We start from the raw sequence: 17,200 nt of genomic DNA, 5'->3' as shown, positions 1-17,200 counted from the left end.
TGGTCATAATCATAATTGAAAAAAAAAAAGTTCAAAAAGAAACGTTTCTCAAATAGTTGGGGTTGGGAACTATTGACTCATGAAAAAACACGAAATCCTGATGGTTAAAACATGAAATCCAATGATCAAGAGATATGCTATATCCATCCTCGAGATACATATTTTATCCCGACAGTTAGATTTCATATTTTTCACAAGTCACCAAATCTAGACCCATCTATAAATAGGAGTAAGACTATTTACTCATTTAATTCATTTGATTGTAACTTAAAATATAAGTCACGATAAACTAACGCGCTAAAATTTACACATTGACTAAAGTGGTTGACATGGCAATGCATAGAACCACAGATCTTTTTCTTCGGGATACACAATAAAAAAATCTATGATTCTGTGCACATGCCACGTCAACCACGTTAGTCAACACTTAAATTTTAATGAGTCAATTTACATTTTAGGGACGATTTAATTATTTTTATTTATTATCTTAAATACCATGATTAGTAAAAAGGATATTTTATCATTCGATTTTATATATCTAAGAATCATATCTTCAATCAAGATTGTTCTTCAATCTTTTTGTTACTAAGAAAATATCTGTCATTTTCAACTTTCCATCAACTTTCGTTGAATCAAAATATCTTCTTTAAAGACTTGATGCCTACAATCTAGCTATATTGATGGCCCATCGATTAAAACAGTGACATAGATCCATGGCCCACCGCACATGTTTGAAATTTGAACCCAAAAGTTGTAATTTTGTTTTTTATTATTCTTATTTAAAAGCATTTCTAGAAGAAGAAGAAAAGTTCCACATTTTATTCTTTTTACACCGCTATTGTCAACTTAGCTTTCCCTCATTATTAATATTTATTTATATATATAAATTTCGAATATTTAAGTGGGACCAGAATTTGTTCGTTAGGCCACCAAACTAATCGGTATCTATCTTTTTTGTGGGTCCACGTGGCGGCGCGTTTCCTTTTATTCCTCTCTAGTCTAGTCTCAACTAGTGTAGGTTATTTATTTGAATATTGGACTAAAGTACCCTCGTATAACGCTGTGAAGAAAAAAATTTCAAAATCTATATTGCCACATTAATTTAATTTTAAAATTCTAATTAATAAAATTATATATAACACTAATTAATGATTAAAACCTACAAGAAAAGAGGGAGGGGAGGGGATTTAGAACAAAAGTTGAAAAGAGAGCATAGAAACGACTATGGTAATTTAAAAAATAAAATTGTCTTTTGCAACCCAAGACCCTTATTTAATTAAAAAAAAAAGTTACTTATTATATACGATTGACAATGGTTTCTAACTTATAGACTCAATTAGTAGGGATGAGGCAACTGGTCTTTTAAAGCACCATATTTCACTAAAATCCCTTAAGTACATGCAATACCCTCACAAACCACACGTACCAGATAATTAGAAATAAATCATTGTAAGTGGCCAACGAGAGAACTTGAACTTAAGACCTCTCCATTTTTTAAGGGATATTTATGTGTAATATTAATGATTTTATTGACACAAAACACTCCACCCATAGATGAAATTTCACAAGAAAATCTCTCTCTCTAAATAGGTTCAATGATTTTTTGAAGAACAATGGAATTAAATAATATATTTTTCAAAAAATATATTCTCAATGATTAATCATGTTTCCCTTAAATTAAACTTTGTGGGTTTCGCGTTTCTTTATAAGTATCAATTCAAGATTGAGTTTAATGCAAATATTTAGCATGATATAGGTTATGCAAAGCCAGGCATGTGTGCCTTGTACATAAGCCTTTGAACTATCACTCGAGGTTTTAAAGAGTATTTGAAGTATTCTAATAAACAAGTATCATAATACCCTCAATGTTAAATTGGAGACAAAAACCTTAAATTTTTTTTCTTCCTTCAAATCAATCATCTCGAAAACCTTTATTTTTCATATTCAAAACCAGTCATCTTCAACTTTTTAGATTCTATCTACTTCAACTTTCAAATCTCAATGCAAGATAGGATTTTTGGGCAAGTAATAACGAAGAAATTTTGGACATAACAAATAGGATTTTTTACAAAGTGTTAAGGTTAGGATTAAGTGATAGATTAAAGATAAGGTTGAATAGATTAAAAATAATTTTCCATAAAGTTTAAAGAGTTTGAAAGATGATTAATTTCTAGAAAAAAAAAATCAAATAAGATTTTTGAAAAAAATAAAAAACAACTGGAATTCTAAATAGAAAATCTATGATTTTCTTCAGAGGATTAATGTTAAGTTGAAAATGAAAGAATAATGGTAAATTCTAATAAGTTAAAATAAAACTTAAGATGATAACTAATTTTGAGAAGAAAAACCCTGATTTTTTTTTTTATTCGGTTAGAAATTGAATATAAAGACATTTAAGTCATTAATCATATTAGTATATACGAAGTAATAATTGATGAGGCACGCATGGGTGGCTTTGCATAATACCTACAATACGAAGTTTCCTCATCAAATTCGATCTTGATCCGGGACCAAACCTTTATTTTCAACAAGATATTTTGAGATTTTTGTTCAATTATTGATATAATTTCTACATGATTGAGAGTGTCAAATTTATGCAAAGGAATTCAAACCATTTAATTTTATTGATAAGTGTCATAGTCGCATGAACTCCACGTTTCTCACTTATTATGTATGGTTCTTAGTAGTTATCAAACAAGCCTACTTAAAGGATAAGAAACATGTGTGTCTCGTCTCCAACAATGTTGTAATCCAACGCACATTCAACTTAGCGATTGAAGTCGACAGCTATGGCTACTATCTCTTCTTCTTCTTTCCGTTTCCACACCTTAAAAATCTAATTTGATTTTATTATCCATTAAGTTAGAAATTTTTTTTATTTTATTTTATTTCTATTTATTAACTTACGATAATTAACATAAGAGTCTCTCATCGATCATATATGTATAGGGCCAGGATCCCTCGACTCCTAACAATGACTCATGCAAAAGACACATGATCCTAATCCTTTAAATGCAAAATCCAATGGTTGAGATTTATCTGTAGGATAAGTATCTTCGAGATTTGTGTTATAAAGATATTCTTATATCTCAACCAATGGATTTTGTGTTTAAAGGGTTGAGATCATATGTTTTTTTTCATGAGTTATTTTTAGGAGTCAACATATCCCAACCAGTATGTATATCGTCTAGAACAATATCTCGATCCAACAGTCAAGATCGTCAAATATTTTTTTTTCACTACTAACCATATTTTCTTTTTCAAGTGGAAATGACTAAAGAATACTTCACAAGATAAGAATTTTCTTGGAGTTCCCAAATTTGAAATATTATTTTAGATTCTCGTTATATTAATTTGATTTGAAGAGAGATAAATGGATAATTTAAAGAAAAAATTAAATTTATGAGGATTACATCCTCTCTCTTTCTCTCTCTATTTTTTTTCCTCATTGCTTTATCCTATTCTCACTCTCTATAATTTTAGTTAAAGATAATTTTAATATTCTTTTTAAGGATCTATCATTTATTTTCAAGAAGTCTACAAATAAATATTTAACAAATGTATTTATTATCATCCAATTTGTTACCATAACATCTAACAAGTAAATAAAATTGATGACAATATAAGTTTATAATAACAAAGAGAACAAAAAAAGGGTTACAAACTTACCCTATCTAAAATGTCCATTCAATAGAGGGAAAATGTGATTTAGACGTACATCTTCACATTTTGGTGAATATTTGAGATATCACTTTATCTTCTAATTGATGACATGTCCCTTGACCTATGTCCTTTATTTTATTTTTATTTTTATTTTTTTTAAAGTAGGATTGTTTGGGCCCGTAGGCCAAACTAGCAGGGGTGAGGAAACTGTCCTCTTAGAGCACCATATCTCACCCAAATCTCTCAGGTACATGTAATACCTTGTACAAATAACACATATAAGATAAGTTGGGATAAATCCATGTGGATGGCCAATAGGAGGATTTGAACTCAAGATCTCTCTTTTTCTAAAAAGAGGTCTTAGCTACTACACCCAACACTCGGTGGTTCTCTTTACCTATGTCTTCTCTTATAGAGTAATAAACATTACCTCATCTCCAACTTTTAACAAAAATCTTGACCTCCTCTTCAACCTTTAATCAAAATCGTTCATTTTTCTTTCTAAAATCAACAATTTTCAAGCTCTTCAACTTATTATTTTATATTTTTAACCTTATTTTCAATTTCACCTTATTTTAGAGAATTGTTGATTTTTTATCCAAAATTTAATCATTTTCTACTACACCAAAAAATCATATCTTGCTCTTGAGAGTTGAAGGTTAAAGTAAATACGACATTTAGGTTGAAGATTAGGATAAAATATTTATCAATAATCTGGTTAGGAAAGAAAAATCAAGGGTTTTTAGCTGAAACTTGTACAGAGCGCATTTAGATCATTTTATTAGTTATGTTACAGAAGATCGAAGTCAAGGATCATATAATGAGTTTGAAAATTCTTAAATATTCACCAAAACGTGGAGGGTTATATTTAAATTATCTAAAGATAAAATTCTAAAAGGGTAATTTAGGTATTTCAAGTCAGTTGGTCATTTATTTAACTTGGCAAGGGAACGAACCGATCTGTCACGAAGGGATTGCCGCCTAAATACGGGCAAAACTCCAGAGTAATCCGTACACAACACGTGTCACTCAGAATATGACTTATTACCTTTCAATTCCCATCACATTGTACGGACTTCTTGATGGGAAGTTTTAAAAAAGGAAAATACATATAAAATTCAAGTATCATCCCTAGTTGTTCTCCTTAATTCTAGACCGTTGATATTTAAGATGCAAATCTCGAATAACAATTAGAATTTAGTATGTAAGCGTGACGACTTCAGTTGGGGCAGCTTTCATCAGTCTTGGGCAACGGTAACTGTTTCTAAAACCAATGACAACTCGACACGTCATCCTTCTTGGGAAATTTCCATTTTTTAGGTCAGATTGACAGGTTGTTCACAGTTGTATTTGTTCTTGTGAGTTGGTTTTTTCTTTGAATGGCGAAGGTTCTCACTTTACTTTACTCTCTCTCTCTCTCTCTCTCTCTCATTTGTTCTTCCTTTTAGAGGGATCTTTATATTCTTTTTGAAGAACTACTTATAGTTTTCAATCTCTGGGTTTGTTTTCAATCTTGTTTTTAAATCGTGGGTTTTGTTTAGAAGTTTTGAGAATTACAGATATGGATGATGAGTATGCAAAGCTCATTAGAAGGATGAACCCACCAAGGTATTTATTTTCATTTTTTCTCCTTTTGTTTTTTTGTTTTTCTCTAAAATCTCTTTTTTGTGTAAAATTACAAAATGGGTTGTTTTGATTTTAAATTTTAAGTGAAGATGTTGGTTTTTGTGGAGATTCAAAGATGTGTGGAATTTTGTTTTTCAACCTAAATCTCTCTTTCTGAAATTTTTATTGTGTTTCATTGAAGATGAATGTTTCTTAGTAATTTTCAAGAGTTAGTGTCAAAGGCCTTTGGAATTTTCTCTGTTTTGTTCTGTTTTATCAAACTCTTTTTCCTGGTTTTGTTTGTGAGACTATATATATGATGGATGGACAAATTTTTGGCTTTCTTACTCCACTTGATTATGAAAATTATGGGTTTTATTTTTATTTTTATTATCAATCTTTAACTTAGACAAATTGGGTTTTGAAGATTTTGGCTGAAAATATCAGTTTTCTATATTTTATTTTTTCTCTTATTACATGCTTTTTTATCTAATTTATTTTTTCTTTCTTCCTTATTTTTTTTCATGGCAGAGTTGTGATTGATAATAATGCTTGTGAGCATTCCACAGTTATCCAGGTGCCCCTTTATCAATTATAGTTTTTTTTTTTTTTTTAAGAATTGGTAGACAAGGTTCTTCTGTTTTTAGCTTCTCTGGTTTTACTTTCCATGCTTATGTGAAGTAGTAAGAAATAATTGAAAATTACTAAATGGGTATTATCTTACTTAGGTGGACAGCGTAAACAGACAGGGAATTCTCCTTGAAGTAGTTCAAGTTCTTACAGATTTGAACCTTATCATCACAAAGACATACATATCTTCTGATGGGGAATGGTTCATGGATGGTATGGTTACTCTATCTAGCTATCCAAATTAAAATTGATCAAATTCAAAGTTTTTCTCTTTGTCTCTCATATTCTTCTCAATCTAAAACTTTATGTTTCCAGTGTTCAAAGTGACTGACCAAGATGGACATAAAGTCAGAGATGAAGGGATCATCAATTATATTAAAAATGTAAGGAGCTGTCTACTACTAATTATCTTCTCTCCTTGTAAAGGAAATCTGTTGGGGTTATGTTTAATATCCTTGTGAGGCCTACTGCCTTGTAAATGGTTTAGAGGACTCGACTTGACTTGCTTCTCGCCATGCTGACGCAATATGTTTCTCAGTTTTTCTCGTTCTTATGGTTTGTGAATGAATCAAATAAAGGTTTCTAGTATGCCCACCTCACAAATACCATTGTCTTCAAACTGATCAAGTGCCCAATTTTTTCACATAAGACCCATAGGAAATATTGGATTTTTTTTGCTGAATTTTGCGGTCTCAAACTTAATTATAACCAACCATCATGAATTTCACACACCCTTTTCGATTTTTTGTCAACTTAAAGTCAAAGTGTTCATATAATCCCACGCAATTTTGCATAACTACGTCTGTACTTCATCAATTTTTCAGTCACTGGAAACCAACGCTTGCTTTCTACCCTCTCTAGGAGGTTCTGTTGGGGTAATGCCCTCAAAAGAATACACCTCAATTGAGCTAACCGGCACCGACAGGCCAGGTTTACTTTCCGAAGTGAGTGCTGTGCTGACAGACCTGCATTGCAACGTTGTAAACGCTGAGATCTGGACACACAATTCTAGAGCAGCGGCCGTAGTCCGTGTCACAGATGAGTACACCGGGTGTGCTATCGAAGATCCGAAACAACTTTCCACAATAAAAGAACTCTTGTGCAATGTCCTCAAAGGAAACAATGATTTGAGGACAGCAAACACAATGGTTTCAGCACCTGGAGTCACACATACAGAGAGAAGGTTGCATCAGATGATGTTCGCCGCTAGGGATTATGAAAGGGTGGAAGGAATTGGACTCGGGAGAGTGGAGGATAAGAGTTCAAGACCCCAAGTCACTCTGTTGGATTGTTTTGAGAAGGACTACACCGTGGTTATTGTGAGGTCCAAGGATCGTCCAAAGCTATTGTTCGACACCGTGTGTACGTTAACAGACATGCAATACGTGGTGTTTCATGGCACTGTCAACACGGGAAAGATGGAAGCTTATCAGGTAAAATCAAGTTAGAGAAAATGGAATTGATTTCTTGGATATGTAAATGTGGCTTGTGTGAGCCGACCACATGACTTATTTGCTGATGATTATATGTATAAATTTAATAAATGGTCACAAAACAATTCTACATTCAAACTAAATCCATGACCAAGTGAAGATTGTTGAGTGTATATTTTCCTCCACTCTCGGGTGTCATACCCCAGTTAAGCCCAGTGACCTTATATTCATAGTTCTCCCCCTCTCCAATTGATTGGTCTTTTGGAGTAGTTGGTTGGTTAACATGGTATCAGAGCACTAGGTTCGAATAGTTCATGGCCTCATGGGTTCGATTCTTTCCACTCTTATGGTGAGGGGGAGTGTTGAGTGTATATTTTCCTCCACTCTCGGGGTGTGACATACCCCAGTTAATCCCCGTGACCCCTTATATTCAACTCAGCCAAGTCACAACTCAACTTACTAAGACTTCTAACATTTGGTTTGGTATCTCTTTATTCAAAACCATCTAAGGGTGTTTCTTTTTTGGATTTAGGAATACTATATTCGGCACGTTGATGGACTTCCCATACACTCAGAAGCAGAACGACAACGTGTGACCCAATGTCTTGAAGCAGCCATTGAAAGGCGAGCTTCAGAGGTATTACAAGAATTTCCCGAGAACTAGAACCGTAACATTGTACATACTTCAGAGTTCAATCGTCTTCTAACAATTTTTTTTTTGTTTAATGTGGCAGGGATTAGAACTAGAATTATGCACTGAGGATAGGGTTGGACTCCTCTCGGATATTACAAGGATTTTCCGAGAGCACAGTTTGTGTATCAAGAGAGCAGAGATCACAACAAAGGGTGGGAAAGCACTAGACACATTCTATGTCACAGATGCGTCTGGTACCACTGTAGACCCCAAGACTGTTGATTCAGTCCGCCGACAGATTGGACAAACTGTATTGCGGGTGAAACGGAACTTAAGTTTCTCTCCCGAACCTCAGCAGGAGACGACAAGTTTCCTCTTGGGGAACCTCTTTAAAGCTCGAGCCTTCCAAAACTTCAGACTCATCAGATCTTACTCTTAATATATTCATATATATTTGAAGATGAAACTGTGCAGAAATATCATATTTTCCACTCAACATGATAAAAGGGGTATCTCCTCGCATTAGTGCTGAGGGGTTAATGTTATGTCCTTAAAAAGAATAGAAGAAACTCAAACACAAAAAAAGAAACCACCCTATACTGTAAAATTACTGCAGAGTTTGGTGTTTATAGATCTTTCAGCTCTGTAATTAAATGGTGTATAGAAATATTACACTTGTAAAAAAAAAAAATTGTGTACAGATAACTGATGTTTATAAGGGGAAAAAATGATGTAAATTTGATGTAAAATTGCCTTGATGTATGTATTTAGTTTTGTAGCATAAAATTGTCATTAACTGATGCATTTATATGTCAATTTGCCATTAATAGAGATTAAACTGCACTAGAATGATTGGATATAATGGGGTTATACTCCATGGTCGTCCCAATGATTATGTTGGGTTTCAAGGTAAATAATCAACTAGACCCCATTTCTGTTGAGCAAACAACGAAGGACTTCATTTGTGAATAATAAAAAATTATTTTCTTTTTCGTACTAAGGTCAGCGACGTGAATTCTATTTTGCCATTTAACTCTATTATAAATCCCAAATCTTTTTTCTAATTACCTCCATTCATGTGGTATTCGATTTTTATTATTTTTCTTTTTAGAGTCCTGGACTTGCGACAAATTGTTCTTTCATGGTAGTGTTAAGTGGTTTTCTTTGCATATACTCAAACCATCTCAACGAAGACTTCTTATTTATCTCCGTAGAGTTATTCCAAAACCTATGGGTGAAACCCACTTAAACTACACTCACCGAGTGTTCAAGGAGATGATCAAACCAACAAACCTTTCTGCTTAACACCGTGATGAGGGGGTACGCGCACAATGGTTCAGTAAGGAAGGAATGCATCTTTATATCTATATGCAATACAGGGACTTCAACCTGATAATTTCACCCATCCATATTTTCTAAAGGCTTCACAGATTTCAACCAATGATGTTTTGGGAGACCTCATCAAACTTCTTTGATCGGTTTCTATTCTAGCTATGGTGATGATGAATATGCTTGACCGAGTTTTGATAGAATGCCAGATAGAAATGTGGTTTTATTGGTTTTATTGGATTACGTTAATTAAAAGAAGTTTACATTATGATTCTCTCAATTTCATTATGTATAACCGAAATTGAAATAATTTACAGATGTCGTTCTGGATAGACTTAATGAAAACAGATATATTTACCAATAATCGGAGCAAGAACATGATCCATCACTGAAATGGTGAAAGCGGTTGCAGTCTCTGACAATCATCTGCTTATTGTAGTACTTAGAGACCATCTTCATGAAAATATGACAGTCATCACAGACACGGAGATTTTTAACAATCCGAATTGGTGTTCTTTGATCAGAACTTAAAAGTCCGAACGCAGTAGCCAACTTCTCACTATGGTGTATTAATACTTGCTCCTTTTCATCCACGTCCACATCGTGCAAGGCAGAGGAGAGGTGTGGGGTATATCCTTCAGCTTTCAATCTTCTAACAATCTCATATAATGTTTCATAGATATCTTTGCATCTGGGATGAGCACGGTCTCCTGCAAAGAATTCATTGACACTATTATTCACCTCAATTGAACTACACCCGGGCTTCTTAATTACACCCTTCTCCTTCATCATCTTCCTTAGCTTTGCAGCTTCATCCCATCTACCAGCCTTAGAGTATATATTTGATAAGAGCACATAGTTTCCACAATTCCTGGGCTCTAATTGTATAAGACAAAGAGCTACTTCTTCTGCTAGCTTGACATTTCCATGTATCCTACAAGCACTAAGTAGTGCTCCCAACACTATTGGATGGGGCTCCATAGGCATATTCTTCAAAAGTTTATGGGCTTCTTCCAAATGCCCGGCACGACCAAGAAGATCAACCATACAACCATAATGTTCTACCTTTGGCATCAACCCAAACTCCTCACTCATCATTTGGAAGTATTTCACTCCAGTATCCACCAAACCCACATGACTACAAGCTTTCAAGAGCCCAACAAACGTGACATCATTGGGCTTGATCCCTACACTTCTCATGTACACGAAAATCCCAAATGCCTCCTCTGCTTTGCCATGCATCGCTAGAACTTCGATCATTGTGCTACACAAGAAAGTGTCCTTTACACGTGCATTTTCAAAAACCTGTTGTGCATCCTCAACACTCCCACATTTTCCATACATATCTATTAATGCAGTATTAACATATACATCCATTTTGATTTGATTCCTATCAATATAGGCACGAACCCATTGCCCCAAATCCAATGCCCCCAATTGACCACAAGCCGGAAGCACTGCAACCACCGTGACCTCATTCGGCTTAACGTCAGATGCTTGCATCTTTCTAAACAACTCCAATGCCTCCAAGAACCTTTGGTTATGCATATAACAAGTGATCATCACATTCCAAGATACAACATTTCTCTTAGGCATTTCTTCAAACAGTTCTCTCATTGCCTCACAATCCCCAATCTTGGCATACCCCGAGATCATCGCATTCCAAGAGATAACATCTCTCATCGGCATCTCATCAAAAAAATGCCTCGCTATTTCAATATCCCCACATTTACAATACATGTCAACCAAAGTGTTCCATGATGAAACATTCTTCATGGGCATTCGATCAAAAACCTCTTGCGCCATACTAAATTCTCCACATTTAACATGCCCAGCAACCATTGTGTTCCAACAAATAACATCTCTATCAAGAATTCTATCAAACATTAAACGACCATAATTTGAAAACCCACAATTACAGTAAAAATCTATAAGTGCAGTCTGAACAATTACCTTAGAATCTAAACCCATCTTTGTAACAAGCCCATGTAACTCTTCTCCAACACAGATCCTCCCTAAACTTGAAGCTGACCTCAAAACAACAGGAAATGTGAAAGAATCACAGAAGACAGACCGAACCCGCATAAGCGAATAGAGACGCAAAGCATCCTCATGGGCTCCGTTTTCAGAGTACCCTTTGATCATGGCATTGTAGAAGAAGATCTTAGGGTTTTGGATTCCATCAAAGATTTGACGAGCGTAGTTCATGGAATTGGAATTGGAACAGCACAAGAGGAGTTGACCGAAGACGAGGTCGTTTCGGGTGAGACCAGTTTTGATGATTTGGGCGTGAAGGGTTTTGAGTTGGATTGGGGTTTTTGGAGATTTGAGAGAAGAGAAGAGCCATTCTTCTATGGGTTTTTGGGTTGAATTTGAATCGAGATTGTGAGGTTGCAGAGATAGAGCGGGAAGAGCTAAAGAAGTCATCTTGGTTTGAATTCTTGAGTCTGGTCTGGACTCTGGAAGTCTGGAGTGAGTCAACTTGTTTTCTGTTTTATGACAGTTGGTGGAGTAGTAAATCTGGACCGTTCATGAACAAAAATCATGTTAGCATCTTAACCGTACAAATTAAATCATTCTTATTTTTTTCTAAGAGAAAGAAAAGGAAACTGCCATTGGCACCCAACGTTTACTTGTTACACCCCAATTAAAATAAAATAAAATAAGCTAACAATGGTTGAGATTTAGGATTTAGGATTTTATATGCACCTACTCACAATTGTAGGAGTCATGATAATCTGACACCCCCTACGCCCCCATCACAGAATCGTAGATCATTTGCCTCGAGATACACAAAAAAGGTTTATGGTTCTATGTATCCCAAGACAAATGATCTATAGTTCTGTGATGGGGGCGTTAGAAAATCATTAACCTAATTGTAAACTGTTAAAGTTGTCTCAATGTGTTGTAATGCTTTGTAGTATTGAAATAATAAGTTGAACACAACTTTTGTAATGTTTGAATTGTGTGTTTCTAATCTTTAATTTGTAGGGTTGCAACTTGGGCGAGTTGGAGGGTCAACCCAGGCTCAACCCAAGTTGTAGAATCGTCAATCCGATCCTCAGATTAGTACTCATTAACCCAAGTTCAACCTGAGATTGAGCTTGTGAAATCGGGTTGAGCTTGGATTAACCCAAGTTAGGTAAGTTTGGGTGGATTGGACTTATTAAGAAAGTCTAATTTCATTTTGATCAACACATAAATTTATTTTATATCTTAAAAAATATATATAATATAAAAATAAATCACTAGTAAAGAAATTTGGACACAACTTCCAAATCTAGTAATTTTTATATTATAAATTTTTTTTCCTTAGTTTTACAAATATATTAGGAAGAAAAAATTAATATTTTTTTAAAATAACAAGTAAATATATAGCATCGGGTTTAGGTTGAGTTGGGTTGCCCCAAGCCTCAACCCGAATTGAGCTCAACTCAGTTTCCATATAACCCAACCCGGGCTCACCTATCAATTGGGTTGAGTTTAGGTTAGCCCACCCAAGTTGCAGCCCTATTAATTAGGTGTGATAAATAATTTAAGAAATTAGGGTGTAGTAAGTAAGAGTTAGAGTGCCAATATCTGCTCTCAAAAGAAAACTATTTAGGACAAAGTTTTGGTGATTTAGACATTCCCCTCCATGTTTTGATGAAAAACTAAGATACTCTTTTTTCTTTCAAACCTGTTTATTCTTATCTATAACCTTTAACCAAAACCCCTTGATTTTTCAAATAAAAATGGGATATATTCGATGTAGGGTAACTTTTTTTTTTTTATGATCCTTACCTTGAACCTTAAACTTCTATCTCTAACCTTCAAACCGCATAATAAGACACTTGACTTTAAAAGTCATTGTTTTTCTACAAGAGATTGAAGAGTATGAATGGATGAAAAATAATTTACCCTAAAGAGCTTGAAGACAGTGGAGTTTTGTTAGAAAAACAAAGTGTTTTTAGCTAGACATTGAAGATGAGGGTATTTAAGTCATTTTTCATTGATCTTACCAAGTAAACTGAAGCCAATTTGAAAACACTGAGGGCTATCTCAAATATTCTCCAAAAGATAGATAGCCATTTCTCAATCACCCAAATCTTTTTTAACAAATAAATTTCAACTTTTTATAAATTCCTTCCCCTCCTCCCAATTTTTAATTTTTTTATTTTATAAATTGAACATTTTGTGAGAAAGCATTTTAAAGAAAATTTTCAAGCTTCATACCGGACCTAAGTAGATTTTGTTGGTTGGTAATAGGGTTGGTAATGGGTTAGATAATATCCTTCTACCCAACTCATCTGACCCAAATAAATCGCACATGGGCAAGATTTTTCTACCCAATTAAGAATTCAGGTAATATTACTCAATACCCATTTACCCAAAAGTTTTGTAGGGTCGGGTATGAATATACTTCTTACCCTACCCGTTTATCCAACAGCAAAACTATAATTTCATATTCTATATATAAATATATGAAAATAATTAGTTTTCTTATTATATAATTTCTGCTATTAAAATAAAATAAAAACTAAATGAGAGAGTAAAAAATTTGGGTGACCCAAGAATCAGATAATAAATCAGGTATGGTTATCCACCTATAACTTAGGTAAAAATTTGGATTTTGGTATTATCCTAAAATTCAGATAGAAATCAGGTATGGGTGTGTATGTTTCAATTTGGGTATGGAATCGGTAGAAGTCTCACCTGACCCACACCTAGCCCATTGCCAGCCCTAGTTGGTAATTGAGATAGGCATACAAAAATATCTTCTGAAACATAGTTATCCTGGAATACAATTTTTTTGCAAAATAAAATGTGCCTAAGAGAAAAAGGCTTATCATTTTATTCTATTTATATTTCTTATTCTGCCAAAAACTTTATTGACAAATCCACACTGTGTTTGGAAGGATCGTCAATGAGAGTGACCACACAACTCTTTAACACTATATTTGGATTGAGAGAAGTAGAGAGTAGAAATTCATTAAGATAAGAGAAACTTATCTCTCAACCATGTTTGGATTGACAAGAGAGAACTTGGGACAACTTTGAAGTTTTAAAATATCTTAAAACTCTCCACTTTTTGGAGAGAAAAAAAACTCACCTTTTATTTCTCTCCTATTCTTTTCTTCTCTTCCCCACTTAACAATACAATCAAGAGAAATGGATAGAAACTCATTTATTTTCTCTTCTCTTCTCTTCTCTCTATAGTTCTCTCAATCCAACCACAGCTTAAAATGGTTGAAAGCACCAAATATTTCTCAAGTAATAATAGAAGAATCAACTGCAAACCAAACAATTGTGATGAGAATTATTCAAAGTTTTTGAAACTTGTTTATGGACATTAATGATGTACCTATACAACTCGTGATTACATCAATGCCAAATGTCACCACAAAATCAGCCAATTCCGAAACTTTTAACCCATACAAGACAACAACTCTGTTATGGCGTGGATTGCTCTTTTTAATTCATGGGGTGTTTTTATAAATACTCTTTTTTAAGTTGTCAGTAGCTGGATTTTCGTCAACACATTTCAAATCTAGTCTTGAAGCAACAACAGTGAATTCATCTAGTGACCACTTTTTTAAAAGGGATCCACTAAACTTTGGTATCTTAAAGTCTGTAGAGACGGCCGAGTCTGAAAGTATACAAGTATTCTTTGCATTCCAGTCTTTTGGAATTGAAATCTTATTTCCACTTGCAGATAATGCAAAGACTTCGCCACACCCTTCACAATTAATAATTTGATTTGCGGGCATTCTAGTCAGCAATTTCTCCCCTGCAAAAAGATAATTTCATCATTAATTTTTTATTTATTTATGGTTAATAAAAGTAACCGATCATTTTTATGATATTGGAGGCTGAAACCTACTCAATACCTTGACCTCTCTAATGAATTCTAAGTTTCCTTTTTGGTATATTCAGATTCATCCTTTTCATTGCCACTAAATGTGTGCCCTACAAGACCCATAAAACATAGTAGAAAGAATCCTTCCATGAAGCTATCATGTTAGAATCCTTATACATAGCGCCTGAGAAATCTCATGCATGCTTGCCCATAGAAAACTGCTCTTTTTCATATAAATGACACAGAATTTGATCTAAGGAACACATTCTTTCATTACTTTCCAATCTAATGTGAGTTTACTGAAAAGATAAAATGTTAAGTATTGAGTATTAAAAGTTTAAATATGAGGCTTTAAATGATCCATCTTAACGATTTGGATCTTAAGAAAATTTTATGGACTAAGGGGTTTTACGATGATTTCAATTTTTATAAGGTGCGTACCATTAGAGAGTAAAATTGATTTTTATTGGGTGAGGCCTTTTAACAAATAAAATTTCAAGTTCTCAAGATAACACCCCTGCATTTAGAAGGAAGTTCCCATTATTACTAAACAGTCTATATAGTAATTATGAACTCTTTATAAGGCCTAGAAGATAATTTTCCTTTAATTTCTTGCACAGACAAATACATAAATGGGTTTGAGAAGCCGAACTATCTTGATGTAATTGTTATATTTTTTGTTAATTAAGAAAAACAAGGAGTTAATGATTAAAAAAATGGGATTATTTATTTTAAAAAATGAAAATCTGATGATCACATCCATTCTTATATTGTTTTCCACTCTTTTGTACTAATTAAATTTAATGAGATATCTTTACCTTCTTTTCTTAATTGATTTTCTCCCATATCTTATGGTAGAATTTAACTTTCCAAACTTTAATTTTTCCTTTTCCTATCTATTCAAGACTGAATTAGCATGTAATGTCTAGAGTATTTAAGATTTATAACCTCATGTGTTATGTGTTTATTTTTGTACTTCAATCTAAGTAGAGACATAATATTGTGTGCATTCATAAGGGTATGGTGATCTTCTCTCGTTTTAAATTCCAATAAGTGTGACTATTTTTTCATTTAAAATGCATTTGTGATCACATGCAAAGTATTTTGCAAAAATTACTGGATCAACTTTTTTTTTAAGATTTGCAGAAATGTCCAGATCTAATTTTGTAATTTTTTATTTCTATTAAAAACAATTATGTATATTGTACAATCACATTTGCTATTTATCCTTGTGAACCTACATTCAACTAAATGACATAAATCGATCATTATCAAATTGTCCGTAAGAAATACAATTACAATTTTGGATATAAAACTATTTTCATAAATATCCACGTTAGGGAAACCCTCGATACACTTGACATCCTACAATTGGTTGATCAAACTGAGATGTGGATTATTTGGTTCATTGAATCCAATGAAGATTATTTTATAGATCAAGTTTTATGGGATCCACATAAATGCATTTGTTTTTAAAAAAAATGAATGAAATTGTTCTAAAGGATCTAAACACATTTTTTACTTTTGATGAACGAAAATCTAATTTCTCAGTGACTTCTAAAGTCATAATTATACGCGTTCAAAATATTTACTTGTTGTATGCATATAAATAATGATACAACAAAGAAATAACAAATGCAAGTGAATGCATGTTCCCATTTTCCAACCATACAATAAATTTAAGTAAAGTCTTTGATAACCACACAAAATATACATGCAAGGACAAAAGATTATCATTCAATAACCACCAAAGTAATTTTCCATTAGAGAGTTAATTGAATTTTTTATATTTTTTATATTTTAAATTGTCATTTTTCTGGTTTGTGTAGTTGAATAACTTACAAACTAACTCCTTTAAAATTAATTAAGTACATATCTTGAGTTCGAAAATTAGGACTAAAAATATGATATGCATCAAACAACCCGCACGTGCAAGAGCCACTAATTTTAAAAAAGAAGAATTAAGGAAGACGCTCACCTCAATTATCCAAAACACACCACCTAAGTCAGAAAACCTCGTCAATTCATATCCAAACCAGAAAAATGAGGGAAATTATAAGAAAGATG

The 17,200-nt window shown here is 33.4% G+C and overlaps 1 protein-coding gene and 1 pseudogene across 1 annotated transcript; one reads left to right on the top strand and one right to left on the bottom strand.

Moving 5' to 3' along the window:
• Window positions 1-5,021: 5,021 nt before the first annotated feature.
• LOC147405405 (ACT domain-containing protein ACR6-like) lies at window positions 5,022-8,727 on the top strand. Its single transcript, XM_086433155.1, has 7 exons — window positions 5,022-5,271; window positions 5,800-5,845; window positions 5,997-6,111; window positions 6,214-6,281; window positions 6,723-7,331; window positions 7,864-7,968; window positions 8,066-8,727. The coding sequence occupies exons 1-7, from the start codon at window positions 5,225-5,227 to the stop codon at window positions 8,402-8,404; spliced, it is 1,329 nt and encodes a 442-aa protein (XP_086289281.1). The 5' UTR covers window positions 5,022-5,224; the 3' UTR covers window positions 8,405-8,727.
• A 775-nt stretch (window positions 8,728-9,502) lies between these two features.
• On the bottom strand, window positions 9,503-11,804 carry LOC147405404 (pentatricopeptide repeat-containing protein At5g66520 pseudogene; annotated as a pseudogene).
• Window positions 11,805-17,200: the final 5,396 nt, after the last annotated feature.

This window comes from Akebia trifoliata, chromosome 3 (genome assembly GCF_017979445.1).
Source record: "Akebia trifoliata isolate Shusen 1 chromosome 3, ASM1797944v1, whole genome shotgun sequence".
NCBI classification, from domain to species: Eukaryota; Viridiplantae; Streptophyta; class Magnoliopsida; order Ranunculales; family Lardizabalaceae; genus Akebia; species Akebia trifoliata.
This window is presented reverse-complemented; position numbering and strand designations above follow the sequence as displayed.

Excerpts from the sequence above, each read along its gene's own strand:
- LOC147405405 (XM_086433155.1), top strand. The coding sequence starts at position 5,225 with ATGGATGATGAGTATGCAAAGCTCATTAGAAGGATGAACCCACCAAG. Across the intron at positions 6,112-6,213 it reads TGGGGAATGGTTCATGGATG|TGTTCAAAGTGACTGACCAA; the intron begins GTATGGTTACTC and ends TTATGTTTCCAG. Across the intron at positions 7,969-8,065 it reads TTGAAAGGCGAGCTTCAGAG|GGATTAGAACTAGAATTATG; the intron begins GTATTACAAGAA and ends TTAATGTGGCAG.